This window comes from Ruditapes philippinarum, unplaced genomic scaffold (assembly GCF_026571515.1).
Source record: "Ruditapes philippinarum isolate M1 unplaced genomic scaffold, ASM2657151v2 ctg7423_1_1_1_1, whole genome shotgun sequence".
NCBI classification, from domain to species: domain Eukaryota; kingdom Metazoa; phylum Mollusca; class Bivalvia; order Venerida; family Veneridae; genus Ruditapes; species Ruditapes philippinarum.
The window spans coordinates 33,041-56,855 of NW_026852517.1; the positions used below are offsets into that span (position 1 = coordinate 33,041).

A 23,815-nucleotide genomic window follows, 5' to 3' on the forward strand; every position below is an offset into this window, starting at 1 on the left:
CTTGATTTTTGTATGACAATTATTTAGACAATTTAACATACAGCAACATAGTGAGCTCTGTACTAGATTTGAAATATTGTCACATAGCCACGAAATTGAAGTAGGTACTTAAAGACAAATATCGTATTTGTAAACTCCGTTCAACACAATCTGTAGAATCTGAGCCTTTTTTTTTTATTATTCTTTAATTAATATTTTGAATTATCACAGAAATGAGCCGTGTAACGACAAAACCAACATAATGGGTTTGCGACCAGCATGGATCCAGACCAGACTGCGCATCCGCGCAGTCTGATCAGGATCCATGCTGTTCGCTATCAGTTTCTCGACTTGTAAAAGGGTTGGTAAGCGAACAGCATGGATCCTGATCAGACTGCGCGGATGCGCAGGCTGGTCTGGATCCATGCTGGTCGCATGCCCATTATGTTGGTTTTGTCGTGACACGGCTCAAATATTTTGCCTACAATGATTGAGTTCATTATGTTCATTATGTCATATAATCGAAGAATCGGAATTGAAAAAAAAATGTTTCAAGTTTAGTAAATGTATATTGATTAAAATATAGCTTTATATATTTGTGTTATATTTATGTAAAATATGTGTCTGAACGCATTTTAAATACCGATTTATCAGTGTATTTCTGTAAAAGGATTACAAGACACCATATATTATTTTAAATATAATGTCAAATAATCATCAAAATATCGTTATAAATAAATGTCTGTTTCCAACTTCTATAGCAAAACCAATACAAGCTATATATTGTTGGATGATTCTTAGATAAACAGACACACAAACGTGTGTGTGTAAGCATTCACTTATTTTTAGTACATCATTAGATAACATGTGTGGCTAAAACTAACATTTGCTACTATAAGTGGCTGTTTATAATGCTGCTATAAAACATATAATAATTTTTCTCTGTTGTAATTCTAGATGAAGTAAAGATATAAATAGTTAATAGTTTACATTTTTACAATATTTCTTTAAGATATTTACTGTCTATAGTTAATGAAATTATTGTTTAACTTTTGATGAGCAATAAAAAATTTAAAATATCTCTATGACACTGATATGTTTGTACAGTACATCCTTTGTGCTATTTTCACATACAAGTGACAAGAGGATACGTTTTAAATACATTCTTTAAATCCCCATTATGTCCCAGAAATGCTTTTAATTTTATTTCCCTAAACCTTTTTAATCTTTTGTGTCCTGTAACAGTTTCCAAAATGATACTAATTGGCCAATTACCTGAACCATATTTTGTGTATGTTGCTGTCTGGCAATTAGTACAGATATAGTGATTTAGTAGTGAGTATGGAAGACAACATACTACTTTGTTTACATTTTCCTACTTTATAACAAACATTCAGCGCTACTTTCTTTATGGTATAAAGATCTAACATACATGTATATAAAACCATTATTTAAACGTTATAAAACTTATGATTTCCCTTTGTAAAGGATGTTTAAAATGTATTTGTTTCTAAGGCATAATGTGCTTTTCTTGATAACCATACGATCTATATGATAATAAATCACATATGCAGACTATAAATATAAAAACAAATTATTATCTTCGCAGAACGTCATTGTCTCTGTGGTGATTTAATTCAATTTAAATCAATTTAATCAAGGACAATATAGTTTCTTAAGTACACAATCAAAGTAGTATTACATAAAAAACAGTTGTATTGTTTTGAAAACAAACCTTTTGTTTTGCTCTTGAAAATGGACAGTATTCATTCAATAGAGGATTTACTCAATATACACTTTAAAAGGCGAATGAAGTCTACTGAATAGCATGTCTGGGGGCGATGTTTTATCAGAACGTAATAAATGCCCATTAAAATTGTATATATACATGTATTTGTATTTATATTAAGAATTAAAGTCTCAATATCCATGTTATTTCATATTACAAGAAATTTATCATTTCTTTCCCCTTTTAATTGGCCTTCTTAAACTATACACTACTACTTTTTTCCCTGTTAAGTTTTACTGGCGTACCAGATGATGCAATATTACGTGTTTTTTAATATTTGTGTAAAGAGGACAAAACGGCCTTCTATCAAGTGCATATATAAAAGAAAAATTTAATATCTCATTTTGTAATACTACAATAGTCCTGTCACCTAAATACACGATATGGCCTAAGAATGACTAATATATACTTTAAATACGCTTGTCTTCGCAGTCATAAAATCATAATATACTTCACATGATAATATTACCTCAAGGGTATTTCAAATTTTACAAATAATAAACTTTATCAATTGTTTTACAACGGTCTCCGGGCAGTGGAAAAATTTGATCTCATGCTTACGAGGGAAAAAATACGGCGGATTTATGAGTCTGCCCTAAGACATGTATTAGAATTCAAGTGATCCCTTCAATTTTTTTTAAAAATTCTTAAATTATTTTAAGACTGAGTTGCACTCAAAGTTTACCAAAATTTCTTGTTCACTTAGAAATGTGACAATAATGTCCCTACTAAGTGGCACATATATATACGTATGCTTAAAAGTTTCTCTGTGACATTGACCTTTAACCTTTTGACCTCAAAATCAGTAGGGCATGAGCAATATTCACATCAGGCAACATAAACAATAACTTATTTATTCTTGAGTTATTGATTCGACAAGGATTTTACATTATGTGTCTCTGTTGCCTTGACCTTTGACCTAATGATATCAAAATCAATAGGGATTATCTACTAGCCATTAAGGGACTAAGAGCAATGTAGGAGCACATTTGTCTCGGAGCACATTTGTCTCACGAAGTGTGACCGATGTGTCCGTAAACATTCATATTTGCGACAAATTGGAAATGAGACAGATGTGTTCGACACACAATAGAAAGGACACTCGAAGCACATTTGTCTCACATAAAATTCTTAAAAGGTAATAATTATGCCCATCTGTACACTTAACAAATCTTATAACTGTGCACGTATAAAAATCAAATTTTCTCAGATACTAATGAACAATATAGTCTCTGATATCTTTAGCCAAATATAGTACAGATATGTGTGATGATGGTATCGATTTTTATGTCAGGGGCGATTTGTATTTACTGAGAAATCGCGATGTGTTGCAAGATTGCGTGAAACCGAAATTCACATTTCTGTAAAATGCGTGTTTATAATGGGTGCAAAAAGGTCTAAATCTCTTGATTTCACTAAAATACAAACATAAAAACATAGGATCATCGATAGGGTATAAATACTACAATGAATTCCAGGGCATTATGTCACTGTGATTTTAATTATTTGCTTTATTGAATTTAAGTAAAGACTGTTTATGTCGATCTCCGTAACGCGTTATACTCAGTTACTAAAAGCAATGCAAACACGATATTTTCATGAAAATGAAAGTACCAAGAAAGTTTTTTTTTTAGTTTTAAAGTAAAATCTTAGTCAATATGTTTATTTGAGAAAATATTATGCAAAAATTTTTTTCAAAATGGGCGGCCCGAAATGCAAATTCCCTTGGCGTAAAACTTCTAGACGGCCATTTTTCTTTCAATTGCAAAAATTCTGCAATAAATTTATGTTTTTTGGATGTCTTTATTTTAATAGAATCCTTGATGGTCAATAATAACTTCATTTAGCGCCAACCTGTCATCCTCATGTGCACTTTTTTGTTTATGTACATGTCACGGATGAACGCACACAACAAAAATAACCGTTATTTTGAATATAGCATTGTAAAAATAAACATCAAAACGATGAATTCCAAAATTTTGGTAAAAAATGTAAAGTAATAAAAAAGTTATTCACATTTAAAAACTGCACAGTTATAAGTTTTGTTAAGTGTATACCGGCTACCAGCCATTGTTCTGTGATTTCTGTATTTATAATACCGTTTTAAGGTGACTTCCAGTTAGTCAAAAACTTCCTTAAAGAATATCCCTGTTCTGCATGTCATAATGAAAATTTCTACAAGTGCAGCATCCAATACCTAAACACATATGCAGCAAGTCTATTCTTATCGTTATTAATTGTGATACGTTTCATGTATATTAAATGCTTAAAGTTTTATAAAAATGATTGTTGGCACTAGAAATATTCTTAGCAAAACAAGGTGGTATCTATGGTGGCATAAAAAGGGGACATAGAATTTTCTTATTAATTACGTGCGCACACGATAGCTATTACGTGGGCTACGCGATACTATTACGGTGCGCACGCGATAGCTATTACATGCGCACGCGGATAATGTATTTCGCATTTGGAACCTGACCCGGGATCCTCGCATGAAATAGTTCACCCCCGTGTATGTGTTCGAACCTACAGCGGTTAGGGATTGTGTTTTTTTTTTTTTGGAATCACTCGCCACGGAGGCCCTTAAATGATCTATGGAAGAAATAAGAAGACATTACACACGTAATTTTTGTTTTCATCAGATAATATATGTAGAAAAAATAGTCATTTTCCAAGAATTGCGGTTTTCAGATCCGCCATTGAAAAAGCACTTACAACCAGAGCTGCATCAGTACTAAGGGTGTAGTACTTAAGTACTAGTACCAGTACTTGGCAAATTATGCAGTACCATTACCAGTATCAGTAATTGATTTTAGCTCGGTACTGCCAGAACCAGTACCTTTTTTTGGTGAAGTAATTAAGTATCAGTACCATTACTTTTATATATTCCATCAAAGTTTGAATAAATACGAGTGTCAAAACCAAATGAAAATTGCAAAATTATTATTCAGCAAAAGAAATAAAATCATAATCTTACTTTAAAGTTAAACATAACATATTTACAACTTTATAGTTTTAACATACTTTTTACAAACATATTTACAACATAATATTCATGGTCATATCTAATTGTTTAGTAACCAGTGAACTGTATAAATACATCGCAAACATACTTTCATTTAAAACACAAACAGTTTTTTTTGTTGCCTTCACACCTTCACACCTCTTTCAATTTATACCAAATGTAAATAACAACTTTTATCTGTGCTAACAATATCACATTTTTCACTAGAAATGGGATCATTTAGAATAGAAGAAATTAATAAGTGTTTATTTTGCTACTTTACTAGTAAATACAAAGTAAATTAAAAGATTTTAAAATAAGGATTATTGTAGGTAAAGTTTATTGAGGTCTGTTTATCTTATTTTAATTTTTACTTAAAGTCTTTTGGTGCTTTTTATGATGAATACTGTTAACATTTGAAAAGAAATATTGCAGCAAATTATCTTTAGATTTGATAATATAGTTAATGTATTTACAGCTTTATTTATGAAAAAATTGATGCTTTTTTAATTTTTATCAAAACCAAAAATAACTGGTAAAGCAGTAGCAGTACCACTTTTTAAGACACGTAATGCAGTAACCAGTAGTAGCAAAATTTTTGTAAGAGTAAATTCAGTATCAGTACCAGACTTGCAAAATTGCTGCCAGGTAAACGTCTACTGCAGTACCAAGTACCAGTACCAGTAATGCAGCTCTTGCTTACAACATGCATGAGTTTCTAAAATAATCCGGGTGATGCCATAATTAAAGAATATCGGGCCACTCAGAAATCGGGGCGAGACGCGACTTTTCAATGAGACACGAAGCGAGACAAATATTGTAACACGAAGATCTCGCAATGTCGAAGGATCCCCGTACCACGAGATTTCAGAAATGAATAATTTTTTACTTCTTAAGAAATAGGGCAAGTATGAATTTATTAGTATTCAAATAATGATTTCTGAGGTAGTTTGATGCTTGTAACCCAAAGAAATTCGCGATAAATGTGAAATGATGTGATATAAAAGTAGCAAATTGTAAACATAGTAATTGACTTCAATACAAAATTCTAAATCACTTCAACTGTACAAACTGAAAAAAAGCAGCAGATGAAAAAAATGATTCAGGTAATTAGCCAATGGCTATAAAAGTATACCAAAAATAAAAAAGATTTTGTGGAATACAAATAAAAGCATTTCTCAGGCATAATGGGCCTTTTAAGTGATTCTATGTAGACTATAAAGGAAATACTACTTAGCGGTATATGACTGGAATCAATTTCTTGTCTCACGTCGACGAACGAGATGCGAAGCGAGACGCGAGATTTCGGCGAGATTTACGATATTGTATCATTCAATATCAACCGATTACGGTGTTCTGTTTAACATAAGTAACATTTTTGTCTCCCTGAACAGCTATGCACAACGGTACAAAGGTGAAATTGAGATGGTACGATGGTACGATGATTAAAACACGATGGCACGATGGTGAAATCACGATGATGCGATGTCACGATAGAGTAAATAATATTGCGTTTTCATCATCATGCAATCGCAGTTTCATCATATCGTATCATCGTATTTGCACCACGTAACATCGTCTTTCACCATAGTACCATCACGTTTTCATCATCGAGCCTTCGTTGTTTCACAATCGTACAATCGCTTTTTCACCAGCGTACCGTTGTGTTTTCACCATCGCACCATCGCGTTTTCATCAACGTACCATCGTGCCGTCACGCTGTCACCATTGTACCATCGTGAACGGGATTTAGTATGTTTCAGTGTACGCCTTTAGGTTAAGCCAATCAATTTCTTGAATTAGAGATATTATAATTGATATTTACTTTAGGTTTTCATAAAGAAAGCATAAGCAAACCTATTGATGATTACACTTGACATGAGGTAATACGGCGAACCTCGATTCTAAAAAAGAATTTCTGCCGTGGGGAAATATGTGACAAATAATTCATAAAAATGACATGAGACAAATGTGCTTTCTTGTCCCTTAAAAACACATGAGACAAATGTGCTTTCTTGTCCCATAAAAAACTTGATCGGAGCACATTTGTCACACAAATGAGTTTTTTGGGGTAGATATTTGAGGTCCCATTTGTCTCATGTGGGACAAATGCGACCGCATCGGTCTTACGTAAGACAAATGTGCTCCGAGACAAATGTGCTCCTACAGAGCAATGTTCTATCAAGTAACAAAAAGCATGGCTTATTCCTTCTCAAGTTATTGATTTGCCAAGAATGTTACATTAAGATTCATTATGACCTTGTTCTTTGACCCAAGACCTCATTCTAAAATTATCTATCAGACAAGGATTTGACATGAAATGTCATGGTTACCTTGACCTTTGAGCTTATCAACAAGACAAACAAAACAATCACAAAGCAATAAATTATACATCAGTTTATTAAATTGGACTGGCATTATAAATAATAAATAAATCGGCATGTTCTATCATACATCCCTAAGACAATATCTTTTTAAATTATATATCAGTCTATACTGATGTGCATCAACAAGACAAGGTTATCATAAATTATACATCAGTATATGATATGGTACTTATAAAACATAGGTTTTATATATTACATCAGCATGTACTCGTGTACAGCAACAAAACAAAATCTTTATGAAATTATATAACAGTATGTGCTAGTGTACATCAACAAGACAAAGCAATCATAAATTATACATCAGTATATATAATTGTACATCATCAAATATAAGCATCATAAATAATAGATCAGCATGTTCTAGGATACATCAACAACCCAAGATTTTTATAAATCATGTAACAGTGTGTACTAGTGAACATCAACAAGAAAAAGTAATCATGAATTATACATCAGTATATAGAACTGTACATCAACGAGGCAAAATCTTTATAAATTATTTACCAGTGTACAAAAACATATATGATATTGTACATATATTAAGTATGTACTACTGTCTATCAACAAGACAAAATCATAAACGAATATGCATCAGTATATGATATTGTAGATCAGCAAAAACTAGGCATTACAATCATTTGTGTCAGCATTAACCCATTTGCATCAACAATACAAAGACAACAAATAAAATATAACCATACACAATTAACATCAACAAGACATAGTCTTTTAAATATTCTATTAGTATGTACTATTTTTCGAGACAAAATCACAATAAACATATAATATATATCGCTTTCCGTTTTATAAAAGCGCCGTTCTGAGTTGACGTCATGAGTCCGCAAAAAGACGTGAGCATAACGTCATGATATTCTTTCAAAAGATATACATATACACTATTAAAGTCGTTGGTAATTATAGACTTTAACATATGTCTATAATTAATTGTCTTTTTTACCAACAAGATAAGTCATTATCTGTAATTTATCAGTGTAAAATTTGATACACCAACAAGACGCACACAACAAATATTTCATAATACAATAAAAATATATTAATGAGCCGTGTCATGACAAAACCAACATAATGGGTTTGCGACCAGCATGGATCCAGACCAGCCTGCGCATCCGCGCAGTCTGATCAGGATCCATGATGTTCGCTATCAGTTACTCTACTTGTTATAGGGCTTGTAAGCGAATAGCATGGATCCTGATCAGACTGCGCGGATGCGCAGGCTGGTCTGGATCCATGCTGGTCGCAAACCCATTATGTTGGTTTGTCATGACACGGCTCATTTATAAAAAAAAATCCTCAGGATAGAGAACTAGACGTACAAAGCCGGATCAATTATATCTACATTTTGTACATAAACAAGATGACAAGTAATATACAGTAGTATGTACAATATGTACAGTTTGTGCAAATTAACTTGCATACATATGATTTGAATTACACCTATGACATGCTTTTATGTCAAATTTTTTATGTGTTAAGTAATATCAGTACCGATGATTTGTCAATGGGATCCCACGGTCTGAGCTAGTGAAATGTACAAAAGAAAAACACAAATGTTTTTGCGGTTAAATTTGCATATTGCATACACAGATATCGGGTTAAGTTATTATGATTATGAATTGTTTTATTTAGTTTCTCTACATAAATCTGAATTTCGAATATTCATAACAATTCGAGTACCATATTTAAACTTCTGTAATGCAGTTTAACAGCTGTGTTTAATATATCTGGAGGGTGACAATACTTGTCAACAACATGTTGTATAACAAGGACAGAATAAATAGGTATTCTATAAGACGCGTTAGTCAAACATCAGTTATTATGATTGTGAATTGTTTTATTTAGTTTCTTCAAATGTTGACATTAAAAACGTATACGTATTTAAATCTGAATTTCGAATATTCATAACAATTCGAGTACCACATTATAATCTTGACAATGCAGTTTAACCGCTGTTTTTCTATATATTCATGTCAACAGTATACTGCTCGTAAAACAAGACTAGTACAGAATTAATATAAAAATCGAAAAGTTACTAGTATTCTATTAGACGCGTTGACAATAGTCAAACATTTGTGTGTCATAAATGATAAAATAGGTGAAATCGGAAGAATGAATATAATATATGCATACATATAATTGACGGGTTGATTAAATTGAAGTTTCTATGTTACTTAGTATGATTAGGTTGAATAATAAACAATTTAATTACACAGCATTTAAACTTTAAAGACTAACATTCTAAACATATATTAAAACTTTGTTACTTCATGGTTTTCTAGATCGTCTGTGTTTACGTTACCATTAGCTAAACCAAGTTTTCTAGCAATGTCTTGTTCATTGTTGGCATTTTGCTTTGGGATAGCTAATTTCCATTAAAGTGGACCCCCCCGGCCCCTTTAAAAGGCCCGGGCTCAAATAAAATGAGTCATCGTCCAAATTTGGCAGTCCCATTCGGGACTTCTTTCAAAACAGTCGACGAATTCAGTACAGGTAGCTGATTTCGGTTGGGCGGTTGACATTTTGCGATTCTTCTAACGGCAATTTAAGTGTCCATCCTCCTTATCAGCATTTGTCCCGTCGGTTGTACTTGGCGCTGTAGTGTTGGTAGACTCTGAATGTGTAGCATCTCTCCCACTGTCGACTACTGACTTATTATGAGCAGAACTGTTATTGTGTATGTTGATATCAATTTTAACATCTATCAGGAAAAAACAAAAATAACATTGAATTTTAAGTGACTTAAACTTAAACTCCTGCAATTTGTTTTGAAATTTTTACTTGGAAATGCAATTTTATTTTTCATTTTCTAACTTCTTTATCATTTTATCGTTTGTTTTTATAATGAATCATAAGCACATTCTTTCATAGTTAAACTTGGTGAAAAAGGTTCAAGTCGTTTAATACACAGAATTATATATCACTATTGGACCCATAAGATCGCACCAACAATCGTAAGGTTCTCACCTCCAACGTTTCAAGGGGTTAAACACCTCTTTATCAAGGAGTTTCTGTTTATTTTTATCTATCTTCTGATCTTACACTATGTTATGACATAACAAAGTGTAAGATAAGAAGATAAATATGTGATTTATAAGAATAAACAGAAACTCATTGATAAAGAGGGGTTAAACCCCTCGAAACGTTGAAACGTTTGAGGTGAAAACTTTGTGTAGTAGATATTTCCAGAATAATCCTAAGGTTATACAAACGTATAAATACCTTTAGTTTTTGTTGCTAAAATAATTATATATAACTTCAACATAAACGAGCAGTGCAATTCTACTGTATATGGCTATTTAATTAATAGAGAGAATAAACTATCTTTAAGACACAAAAAATGTCATATATAACTTACGGTTACTCTTATCATCGTGTTTTCCAGAACAGCTTAAATGTGTATTGGATGGAATGTTGTTCTCGGAAGCAGCTTCTTGTTTTTTCTTTTGAACATCTTGCAGAACTCTATGATCTTTAGGGACAGAATTACTCCAAGAGGGCATGTCTGGCGGGTCAATGCTTATGTTTGCGTCGTGTGTTTGACTGCTGAAATGGTCCGTCGAAGATGGTGCAATGCCTTTGGACCTAGTTACTTTAGGAGCTCGATCGTCTTTCTTTATACCGTTTGATATCGATGTTGCTTCCTTTTGATATTTTTGTTCATGCAATGATACGGCCGAGGTCGGAAATGTATTTTCACTTTGAGGTTGCTTTCCTGCTTCCATCAAATCAGCCATTTCTTCTTTGTTCCCGCATTCTTTAACAATCTTACTGTCCTTATTTTTTCTCGTGTAAACGTTCATGTAACATCTGTAGACTATGTAACAGCACATACAAACAGATTCTACAAGACCTATTATACCAATTATCATCCAAACTGAAAAAAACAACATTATAACTATTATCACTTGTCTTAAGATATCAAGAATACATTTCTGTGATATTATTTAACATACGAACATGTTGTATGTATATAGAAAACTAAAACTGTCTTACTAAATGTTATATATCATAATTTAATTAATTGTATATGCCGCTTGAATAAAATCTAAAATGTCACAATACTTACCAGTAACTGTTATTTCTTCCTCTTTGCAATATGGCAGGTGACCATCACTGCTGACCCAACTCCCTGTCTCTGACCATCTTAAAAACTCAGAACCAACTAAGATGTAGCCACTGTCACAAGTTGCGTGTAACACTAATCCACTCTGGTTCCATTTCCCGTTCATTATTGGAGGAAATTCTGGATATACTAAAATGTCCATTTGTATTAAATTAAAAGATTATGTTTAAGTAATGATTTAATAAATTGAAAACTTGTACTGATAAACTAAATGAAATGAACACCTCTTTAATAGGCCAAATATAATCATATGCAAGTTATTTTTATCCTTACAGAAAGGTGCTAAATTCAGTAACTTTAAACTAGAAGGATGCACACTGAGTTCAAACATAGTCAAACATTTGCACAATTATAATTTACTTATTAAGTGCAAAAAAGGGGTTTATGATTCATCTAATTAAATTAACAATCTAATTAAGTTAACATGCTACTTAAAACTGAAAAAAGAAATAATGTTTGTAATAAACTAAAAGCCTTACTGAAAAGCAATGTCACATCTGAATATAAAGAAAAATACATGTGTAGGCAATGTATAAGAAAATTAAGAAAACTAATAGAAATCAGGTGACCTACTTTTCTACGTTCGATGAGGACGTGACCAAAAAAAGATTATCTCAAATTTTATGTAAAGAAATCAAGTACATCTAGGAATGTCAAAATGAAAAGTATATACTTTGACAAATCGGCATCTTGTCTTGCCATGTACCATCAGTTTTGCATGTTGTAGATTCTGCGCCGATTCTCTGGTATCCGGGATTACACTGGAAAATGATTATGTCTCCTGGCTGGTGAGGAATTGTTTCAGACCCATTATGATTTCCATTGCTAACTCCTTGCAAAACGGGACAGGTGATTTCTGGAATTTAAGATTTCGGGTTTTTCATAAAGAAAGTTACATTTTTGATAATGTTCACGATGATAGTGATTTGAAAAATGCACATTGGACCCTTTAACTCCTACTTGATATTTCGCAGAGTTTGCAATGTGATATATTTAATGTATTTTGAAGTGATTATGGTTAGTGTCCAGATGTATATGAGCCGCGTCACGACAAAACCAACATAGTGCGTTTGCGACCAGCATGGATCCTGACCAGCCTGCGCATCCGCGCAGTCTGATCAGGATCCATGCTGTTCGCTATCAGTTTCTCTACTTGTAAAAGTGTTGGTTAGCGAACAGCATAGATCCTGATCAGACTGCGCGGATGGGCAGGCTGGTCTGGATCCATGCTGGTCGCAAACGCACTATGTTGGTTTAGTCGTGACGCGGTTCATATAATGTGAAAGTAATTGAATGATTGAATGAAATAATGTTCACAACATATAAAAATTAGCTAAATGTATTCTGGTTCTCAACTATGAAAGGCATTATTTCATAAATCGGTACTGATTGTCTTCATCGAAACTTAAATATTTTTGTAATCTATAATTCAAAATATTTTATATACTATCAAATACCTTCACATGTTGGAACATCATGTGACCACTGACCATAAGATTTGCATTTGAGAGTAGGCCGACCAGATAAGCGATACCCGGCATCACAAGTTATGCCAACGACATCACCAGGCTTGTATATTTCCGATGTAGAGCCGTTACTTTTTCCGTTTTCTATAGGGTCAAGATTTGGGCAAGCGGATTCTACAAAATAATTCACAGTCAGAGTATTAACAATGAAAGTTTATGCTATTTCTTTAAACAATACCAGTCGTTTCAGCTATTTTATGTTGAATTTCCATATTCCAATCGCACAAGAACAAATGAGTTAAGACAATGCACGATTGGTTTGATTGGTTTCCTTCTAGTTTTCATAGTAAAACTTAACTTGTATATGTATTATTACCGACAATTTTGAGGTTAACTAGTCATTTAATATCAAATATGTTGTGGCGGCATGGCCGAGTGGTTAACGCTTCGGACTAGTAATCTTATGATCGCTAGCCGCATGGGTTCAAACCCTGACAGGGGCAAGTCGCTGTTTCCTTGAGCAAGAAACTTTACACTCATTGCTCAGTACTGGTTGGTTCCAGGAACGGATTCGAATGTGTGTTTATAAGCTAATAGCTTCCTACACAATCGAACTAAAATAAATTATGTATAAACCAAATATGTTCAAACGTACAACTAGATATTTTAAACCTTTATCAATCGTACCTTAAACTATTATTTTTTTACAACTTTTCAACAACCACATTGTACAAGTAAACATTCATAAATATTTAAAACAATACACACCTCTTTCATTTTTCATCTTTTCTTGCACATGAAATTCTGGAAAAAATACAGAATAGTTAGATTCACTACATAATTATGTAAATGATATTTACCCGACAGTCATGAAGAATTTCAGCAATAATTTATAAGTTCGTTATAACTATTCATTTTATCAATTAAAAAAGATAACAATATAAAACCAATTACCGGTAAAATCAAATACTAGTACATCTATCAGAATAATTAATGATATTTAACAACATTTTTATGATCTATATAAACTAATCTACGCCGGATGATACATATATACATGTATATCTATAAACACTGACTTTCACACATCAGTGCCTCAATATATATTAAAACATTTTAAACAGGTTTACTGAAAGAAATAAGCCATTGGAGTGTACATACATTATTCTGTGATAAAAATAGAACACACTTTAGTCACTGTATTTCATAAGACAACTTTAAAGGCACATTATGACTCAGAAGTAGATAACATTTTACTGCTTTAGAAAGCGAAAATATGAATTTTATAATGTTTAATTAATGGTTTTAAAGAAATGTTAGATGCTTGTTACCTAAAAAAATAACAATAAATGCGAAAATAACTTGTCATAAATGTAGCAAATTGTAGTATTTTGATTTCCATACAAAATAGTAATTCACTATGAATGTACCTATTGTCCAAACGAAACGGATGGAAAAGATGGTTCCGGTAATAGCTCAATGAGTAACATTTTTGGATACTATAAGAGTACAATGTACACAAAAATTAAAAAGCTTTTGAGAAAAACAAACATTTCTGAGGCATGATTGGCCTTTTATGGTGTTCAAGATACTCGTTTCCTCACCTATGCACGTCCTCGTACAATTGCTTGGCATCCCATGCTCGAAGCATCCATCTATAATGTCGAGACAGTCACGGCATTTCGATTCTCTTTCGCTACAAAACTGGTCTTGGCCATACCTATAAGTAAAGTTGCTTATACATGTACTAGTACTTATCTATTTTATGTATAATGACATTGTGTTGAAAGAATTTCTGAGATCAGAAACAATTTATTAATAAAAACGTGTATTTTGATAATTTACCCACATGGGATAGAAAAACTGCCATTTAAAACTAATGCATCATTTTTAACACGTGTTTAAACTGAAATATAGTAAAATTTCCAATTGTTGTTACTCCCCTGTTATGCGCATTTGATACATATACATTCGCTTTTTAACGATAGTTAGGTATAGAAAAGCATAATGTGTTTATAATATATGTTTACGACGCAGGATATTCAATAAAATACAGGGCAATGTCAACGCTGTTTTTGTTATGTGCTTTTTATGTTCATTTTTATTATTGTTTTATAACCCGTGTTAATTTTTTAATTTATGTACGGCCTTTTTGGTTTGGACGTGGAATGATTTTGTATATATTTGGCGTTGTTATTACACTTAGTAAAAGCAGTCTAACAGTTTTATGAATGAACTATACTTACAAATTACAGACATCTGAGTGGCACGGGAAAGGTATTCTTGTAACCTGACCTGATACAAGCACAGCCCATGCAATTGCAGCTATCAAAATCTCGATCATTATTTCGTTGTACGACCTGTTAAAGAATGCAGAATCAAAAACAATACCAGAAAATATCTAAATACATCTCCATGGTATTAATTAACTATAAAATATTTCTGTTAAGATATCAGAATAAATCAAGGTGAATGATACTGCTTCATAATAACAAATACATATTTTTTTATTAGAAACAATATTATACCATACATGGTTTAAATATATATTACTGAATGGGCTTAATTAACTATAAACCTTGGTCTCAATTTACTTTAAAACATTAATACTAGAATATTTAAATAATAACTTTCATGTTATCAAAAGTGTACAATGATCCTTCCATAAATATAGGAATACTTTAAACGGGTCACTAACCTACAAAGTATTACAGTAAATAATCATAATAATTCACCATGCTGTTTTTATAAAATGCTGAAAATATAATTATCTAGAAAATGATACTGTTTAACAAATCAGAATATTTTGATAGGTTCATAAACAACAAACCACATTATCTATATTTATATCTGACCATATAAAAATATACTACGTGGTCAAATAAAATCATTATTATATACACATCTTTAACTTTCTGAACTATGTTCTTAAACTGTAACAAAATACGGCTAAAATACCTTAATACTTTCCCAAAGTTAGTTATTTAATGTCCATGCTATTTATAGAGCAATGGGGATATTATGGTTAACTTGCTATAGAAATATCAAAATAATGTTCTTGTAAAGAATTAAATAAAACATGCTGCTTAAAATATGGTGCCCCATAATTTTAAGCAATAACATATTGGTTGTATCCTTACAAAAAATATTACATGGATTTGACCATTTTTCAATCTGCACAAATTTATAATTTTAGTGAAATTTCAAAAAAACATTTAGTGACTGAAAAGCGAATAGTGCAGACCATGATAAGAAGCCAAGGATGTGCATGCTAATCTTGATTTGTACTGTAAGCAAGGGTAAAATAGGTTGACACCAGCAGGGTTTGTTCTTTAAATTGACTTTGATCCTGTTTCAAGTATCTCAGTCATTCAAACTGATAAACAATTTAAATCATTCTGAATTGCACCATGATAAATCCTCAGTAATTCAAAATCATTTACAGATGAAAATATTCGACAACATCATCAACAACAATGAAAATATTTATTATGCATTAAACACCTGAAAGGAAATGTGCATTTAAATAGCCAATATTTACAAGCAAAAAAGAGCCCGGTTTGAGCCAGATGATGCTCCCCGAATAGGTTTTTGACACAGGAAAGTACCACCTCTTGTAGTTTTAGACTTATGTCCCTGGAAAAAGTTCAAAGTGCAATATTTCCAAAATAAGACAAGACAGAGTAATTGTTTGCACTGCACTTCTAATCTATGCGATCTATCAACCTACAAAGTTTCTTGTTGATACATTTTATGGTTTCCGAGATATGTCCCGGACAAAGTTCAAAATGTAAAAATGAACAAAGGGCAATAACTACAAAATTTGGTAAGGCGGAGTTCAAGTTCTTGTGCACTGCACATCTACCCTTTGAGATCTATCTACCTACAAAGTTTCATGTTGATATCTCTTGTAGTTTTAGAGTTATTTGCCGGACAATATTTTTTTAAAAGGGAAGATAATTCACAAATTGGGCAAATCAGAGTTATGGTTTTTTTTTGTAGTGCACTTTTACTCAATGAGATCTAACTACCTACAAAGTTTCGTGTGGTAATCTCTTATAATTTTAGCGTAATGTCCCAGACAAAGCTCAAAAAGTAAAAATAAACAAAGGGCAATAACTTCACAATTAGACAAGGCAGAGTTATGATTTTTGTACACTGCATATCTACCCATTGAGATATATCTACCTACAAAGTTTCATGTTGATATATCTTATAGTTTTACAGCTATGTCCTGGACAAGGTTTCTAAAAGGGGAGATAATTTAAAAATGAGGCTTAACAGAGTTATGGTTCCTTTGCACTGCACTTTTACTCAGTGAGATCTATCTGCCTACAATGTTTCATGTTGATATCTCTTACAGTTTTAGAGTTATGTTCCGGACAAAGTTCAAAGTGTTATTTTTTTCGAGTTATGTCCCAGACAAGATTTTTCTAAAAGGGGAGATAATTCAAAAACCGGGCAAAATAGAGTTATGGTTCTTTGACACTGCACTCCCCCTCAATGCCACCTACCACTGTATGAAGTTTAAACAAATTATCTCCAAGGGTTTTCAAGTTATGCTCCGGACAAGACAACGGACGGACAGACGGACGTACTCACAAAATGGTACATATGTGACTTTTCCTTTGATCTTTTTGGCCATTTTAAGTCACACAAGTCTTAAAAAAGAAACACAAGTAAAAACGGAATGAATAGGATCAAAGAGAGTTTACTGTTACCCATTGTTTTCCAAGTCACAGAAGTATCTCTGGGTTCGTACGGACAGACGGACGGACAGACGAACAAGGTGGCGACTATATGCTCTCCATTCGGGTAGCATAAAAATGAATACGAATAAAGATACTAGTATATACATAATCCAGTAAATCCGAAAAGTATACAATGGTAAATTTGAGCTGTAAATATAAATAATTCACCATACTGCTTAAAATATCGGTATCTTGAAATAGAGAGCTGAATAATATGTCTGCAGGGCCTCTGCATTATTTGTTATAGGTCTATTGAGTTAATATTTTATACATTAACACTACTATAAAAGAAACAAAATATCTATGAAGATCTACCTTTGTTTATCTGCCATTCTCCTATACAGCACAAACGTGAATAACACGTGAAAAATTGTTTGCCGGCAGTAAAAATCGGTTTTCCAGATCAATGTATAAACCTTCGAGCTATATATAACTGGGTTTTCCTGAATTTATTTATATCGTTAATATTTATAAATATATTGACAAAATATAGTATGGAAGGGTATTAACGCAAAAATTACATCTTGCTTTCTTACGTTTCATCGTGCTTTCTAACTTGTACATCTTGCATTCTGACTTGTACATCTTGCATTCTTACTTGCACATTATGCTTTCTGTTGTGTGCGTCTTGCTTAATTGTATGTTGATATAGTTATTTAACGATAAATTATTATTCATTTGTTGATCTGGTATATTAATTCTATAACTTAACCTGCAACTGTTTGTATTTGGGTCTATTTACTCAGCTTGTCATAAGGTAGCGAAAGCCGAATGCAGCAAGCATAATACGACGCGACATCTGGTGTAATAATATGTGACACCCAAATTATGCTTATAGGTGGCGCTACAGTTATATTCTCGGTAAAGTCCGTTTTGCGGTTCGGATTCAGTTTACTAAATTACGTCCCTTTGTTTTAAAATTTCCATTTCCACTATGGAGGAAATAAGGTAAACATTTATACAAAACTATTTAACCAATTTTTGTATTTATTACTGAATTTCTGTGGGTCAAATCATATTTCCAGCTGACAATGACAAGTTGCACATTTCCAAATCAATAATTTTAGAATTATTTTTTATCAACAAAATAATTTTAAAATAGAACAATTATTCAAAGTGCCTGGGCCATAAAAAAACTTCTTAGTAAAATATTTCATCCTCAAGAGAAGTTCCAAATTTTTGAAATGGCTTATTTCCAATACCTGTGACCATCCAAAACATTTTAAATGTGTTGTTAAAAATTAAGGATATTTTCTTGCCTATTTTCAAACTAAATTTGTACACACATTGTTAGATTTTTTTAATTCAACTTGTCAAAAAATATCATTTTTCACTAAGTTGTAATTATTCACTAAGATGCTTTATGAATAAGGCCCCAGGTTCTTGTTCATAGTGTCAGCTTAAAACTGAATTGAAGGAACTGCTGCCAAAATCAGCTGATTCTGAGAAAAAAAATTGTCAAAACTGTCAATCTGTGAGTGTGCAGCTTTAAGACCAATTAATTTCATAATATTAATTGAACAGTACATAAAAAACAAAATGTACAAAAATGGTCCAAAGAAAAGGTTATTGAATGAATATTGTATGTTGGGCTGATGATTACGGTGGCACAAAGGTGACATGTGTGTGTGTGTTTTTATTTAACTCGTGCGCACGAGTTACTCAGTCGTGGCCACGAGATAGCTAAGTAATTTGGTAAACTGAATCCGAACCGCAAAACGGACTTTACCGAGAATATAACTGTAGCGCCACCTGTTAGCATAATTAGGGTGTCACATGTATTACACCAGATGTCGCGTCGTATTATGCTTGCTGCATTCGGCTTTCGGCTATGCGTCATTCTACCTTATGACATTCGTCATTCAAGCTGAGTAAATAGACCCAAATACAAACAGTTGCAGGTTAAGTTATAGAATTAATATAACAAATGAATAATAATTGATCGTTAAATAACTATATCAACATACAATTAAGCAAGACGCACACAACAGAAAGCATAATGTGCTTGTAAGAAAGCAACATGGAAAAGTCAGAATGCAAGATGTACAAGTCAGAATGCAAGAAGTACAAGTAAGAAAGCACGATGTAACGTAGGAAAGCAAGATGTAATTTTTGCGTTAATACCCTTCCATAACATTGTATCAAATAGTGAACATGTATGTATAAAGGCAAATTGTACGTTATTTTTTGTTGTTGAATATTCTTATTAAAGATGTCAGATTTCATTCAAATTGCATGTACCGGTATAAAGTTGAATCTGATTGCGGATAATCTTTTTTTCTTTTTCTTTTTTTTTTCTTTTTTATGAAATCATTACTCTAAGAAAAAATACACCTTGCTTTCAAGCTGGATGTTAAATACTGTAAATACATCTATTGTAGTGAAATAATGAAAAAATACTTCACCGTCGAAAAAGCACGTGGTAGAATCGTTGTTGTTTCCGGAATTATTTTGAAATAACAAAAAAATGTTTGAGTCATTTTCAGCGATAAGAATCATGGTGGTACAGAATAATATCAACCATTAACTATTGATTTACTTGCACGTAATTCTGCGCCAGAGCTCGGAGATAACAAACTTCAGATATTATTTTAAGTTCACTAAGGTTAAATTTTAAAGGGAAAAGAATCTTTACATAATGAAACAAGAATGTGTTTGGTTAACACAAACACCCCGGCCAAGATTCTTGTCAGAAACAAATTTTCAAAAAAAAAATTTACCCCAGTAACAAATTTTCAAAATTTTTTACCCATTCACTCATTTTTATAAGGAACCAAGGAAAGCAGCTATTTATAACTTGATTGAGTCATAAACTTTTGTTACCATATCCAAATGTGAATAGGTTACACTATCCAAATTTGAAAAGAATAATACCCTATCCAAATATGTATAGAAAGTTATCCTATCTAAATATGAAAAGATATATTTAACAAAAAAATAAATGTTCTTGATAATAACATTATATTCATCTTAACCTGTAGCTAGGGAACGCTGATCTCTATTAATAAGCCTACGTTTCTATTCAATCTGAACATATTCTACTCTCTACTCACTCTCAGTAATCATATATTCTATATGTTCCTATTTTTTTCTGGGTCATGGGGATCATTTATTCCAAGAATTGTTCAAATACCCCTCAAAAATGACGCTTGGGCGGAATTATGTTGTGACTTTCAATATCTCTCATTTACTGAGTAATTAATTTTCATTTTTCATTGATCTCGATGGTTTTTCTCACTTAACTTTCCTATTTTCCGATGCCGAACCACCCCTTTCAGGATCATTGATTAAAAAAAACGTAATATTCAAGGTTGAATAAAAGTCAAGCCGGTGCTAGGGAGCATGAGATACTTCGAACATTTCATATTTGTCGGACTGATCGACATCAAAAGCAGGGAAAGTGTCTTGTCTTTGTGGAGTAAGGTTAAAGTCACTGTCAATTCTACGTGTTCGTTTAAAGTTCAAGTTTAAGATGAATTGGTCCTCAGCAGAATAAATTAGTCTGGCCATATACAGCAATAAAATACATGTGGGATAACAAAGTAAGAAAATAATGAAACATGGTATATCTTTATTATTTAAATATGAAAGATACAACGAACAATTAGCAAAACAAAAACAAAGTTTAAGTCATGGGCCCCAATGTTAACGTAAACAAATGTCACTTGATCACCCAGCCTGAGTACCTATACATGTACATGTATAATGCATTGCCATGAATTTAACATAAAATATTCCTATTTTTAAGGACAAATGTTTATTATAAATATGTGTATACTTTACTATAAGGATTGGCTTAGATATTTGAGTCGTGTATCTTCTTACACCAGAAAAGAGATATTTCTATTATTAGACAACGTAACACAAAATTAATCAATTTAAAATAATTTTTGACTATGTACAAAATTATCAATTTCTATTAACCCTGTCAATATTAGTATATTTTTTCTTTGTATGGTGATACATTAATAAAATGTCATTAAGTCAAACCTGTGTGAAAGGTCACCGTTGAATAAAGATAAACGTACAAATAAAGGCCACTGTTTGATCGCCCTACATTGATATGACGTAATAAACTAACTTCCATATAACGACCACTAGTTTATAATTACCATGATATGTTATTCCTTTGGGTGCATTTGTTCACATCTGTGTCATGTTATTACCAACGAATTAAAACAAAACGATGAAATTCAGGAAGTTTTAATTCTTATCGAAACACCCACTTAAATGACTATTTTATATTATATATTAAACAATATATATTAGCCAATATATTTTGTATGTTTTCCTTGTGCTAAAAGATTTCCGTCTAACTTATTTGTTATATCTACGGTCAAAAATGCTAATCTTTTGCCTCTTTTCAACATCTTTGCGTCAATAATGATATCGTCTCCCACTTTAGCTCCTCGCATAAACCTAGATAAATAAAAGAGCATCTACAAGTCAATTTAACAACGCAAAAATGTACATGTATGATTAGTCTAAAGATATATAATTAGGTCCATATGCCGATTTTCTTTTCTTGTTTTCGTATGAAACAAATACACACAATTAAATTTCATTCTCTTCATTTAATTTATTCTCCTTTAAATGAAGAGTTGAAGGGAAGGCAACAAAATTTAGGCCGAAATAGATAGAAATTTAAATATGCTAAAACATGACTCATTATTTTACCTATAATGCTATATTTATTGATACATGTATATTGATTTAAATTTACATGTATATTGACATTGTCTTTATCATCAATTCCTTTTTTCCCTAGAAACTTTTGCATTTTAAACATAACATGTAGCATAAATGCCCATGTCTTCAGTGTTTGTATGGTGTGGAGCGGTGTTAAGGTGTCTGTCTTAACCAAGCGTTCGTGGGATTGAGCCCTACCTGGGCATATTTTCTCAAATTTTATTGGTGTAGATTTGGTCCGAGAACCGGATTTGTGATTGATTAAAAGTAACATTGTCCAGTGAGCTTTTAAGACATACCGACACTTTAAAGGTCATATGGCGACTTTCCAGCTTTAATAATGGATGTATACCACATCTTCCGCTTCGTTCATTATTTCAGACACTAGCGAGCACCTGAGTAGAACCACCGACGCGCCGTAACTAAGCAAACTGGGTAGCTGTTCTGACATGAAAGAATCCCTGGCAGGATTCGGATCAACAGCGGTGACGGACGAGTGGTTCGAAGTCAACGACCTTAACCCTTGTCATCGGACCTCCTGCGAAAACATGACTTAAGTGGCATGATCATACTAAGAACAAGCAAAACTCTGCAAATATATATAATGCACTTACGACACACTTAAGTCTACACTAACACCTGCTACCGGTTCATCTGTCCCTAGGAGCGCCCATGTTGATACAGCATCAACCAGAGTACAGGTCATTCCACCATGCAAGGTACCAGCCCTATTCTGGTGTTCTTCTGCCACTTGCATTTCACACGTGCACGCACCACCCCCGCCACTTGTTACTTTTACCTTAAACGAAATTAGTAGTCAAGTTGAACATAACGGACTTCAGTACCAATTTTTAAAGCCATCTAAGCATTCCTTCGTGAATGAAAATCCTATGCTTTTATACATAATTTCTGCAGAAAACATTTTACAGATAACGCAACCGTCAATGTTATCCATCATTCCCTGCGAAAAAAGCGCGGACTATTGAATTTAACAAAAATCATTAGCAGCAAAATCTTAATTAAATTACATTAATGAAAAAAGAATTGACACGAATCACAGGTATCTAGAGATATACAGTAACAGACATAGTGGACTTAAAAGATAGGTTTGACTGTAAGGCGACTATCGTAGTAATTTATGGTTACATACATAGTCTTTACTGACGCAATATCCGATAATACTTAACACTTATTTCAATATACAAATATTCAACGCTTATTCTTTTAGTCATATTACTGCACAGCTAACAGAAGTAATACGGTATTACTAAAGGTCACTATACTAAAAATAGCTTACTTGAAATGACTAAACTAAAAGTAATATAAATCGTGTATTACCTTATTCAAAATGTTTTCAAAGCCAAGTGCTCCTTTTGTCGAATGTTCAACAATTGTTCTTATAAGTTGAAGCGTATGTTTTGATGCCATATTAACAAATTAAGCTAGTTAACATGTACAAGGGTGACCTTAAACATTTGTAAACATCCGGTAAATTGAAGGGGAGATTATTAGTCATATACCGTTTTAAGGTAATCTCAATGCAGTAACCGCCCCTTTATAACTTCTTTGCAAAAAAAACAAAAAAGCAAATGCTATTAAATATATTATT

The 23,815-nt window shown here is 32.4% G+C and overlaps 2 protein-coding genes across 2 annotated transcripts; both read right to left on the reverse strand.

Moving 5' to 3' along the window:
- Positions 1-9,708: 9,708 nt before the first annotated feature.
- Positions 9,709-17,928, reverse strand: LOC132715564 (complement decay-accelerating factor-like). The gene is made up of 9 exons (XM_060698578.1): positions 17,833-17,928; positions 15,013-15,126; positions 14,371-14,486; positions 13,535-13,570; positions 12,758-12,940; positions 11,974-12,156; positions 11,244-11,429; positions 10,533-11,051; positions 9,709-9,875 (listed from the first exon to the last, which is right to left on the reverse strand). Exons 1-9 carry the CDS (start codon positions 17,847-17,849, stop codon positions 9,709-9,711), a joined length of 1,521 nt encoding a protein of 506 aa, XP_060554561.1. The 5' UTR covers positions 17,850-17,928.
- Positions 17,929-21,076: 3,148 nt separating this feature from the next.
- LOC132715576 (acyl-coenzyme A thioesterase 13-like) lies at positions 21,077-23,683 on the reverse strand. Its single transcript, XM_060698589.1, has 3 exons — positions 23,545-23,683; positions 22,821-23,005; positions 21,077-21,936 (listed from the first exon to the last, which is right to left on the reverse strand). The coding sequence occupies exons 1-3, from the start codon at positions 23,632-23,634 to the stop codon at positions 21,783-21,785; spliced, it is 429 nt and encodes a 142-aa protein (XP_060554572.1). The 5' UTR covers positions 23,635-23,683; the 3' UTR covers positions 21,077-21,782.
- Between the last annotated feature and the right edge of the window lie 132 nt (positions 23,684-23,815).

Coding starts and splice junctions, on each gene's coding strand:
- LOC132715564 (XM_060698578.1), bottom strand. Junction 14,487..15,012: donor CACTCAGATGTCTGTAATTT/GTAAGTATAGTT, acceptor CTTTACTTATAG/GTATGGCCAAGACCAGTTTT. Junction 12,157..12,757: donor TGATGTTCCAACATGTGAAG/GTATTTGATAGT, acceptor CTTAAATTCCAG/AAATCACCTGTCCCGTTTTG.
- LOC132715576 (XM_060698589.1), bottom strand. CDS start 23,634: ATGGCATCAAAACATACGCTTCAACTTATAAGAACAATTGTTGAACAT. Junction 23,006..23,544: donor TTGAAAACATTTTGAATAAG/GTAATACACGAT, acceptor ATTTCGTTTAAG/GTAAAAGTAACAAGTGGCGG. Junction 21,937..22,820: donor AGTGTAGACTTAAGTGTGTC/GTAAGTGCATTA, acceptor TTATTTATCTAG/GTTTATGCGAGGAGCTAAAG.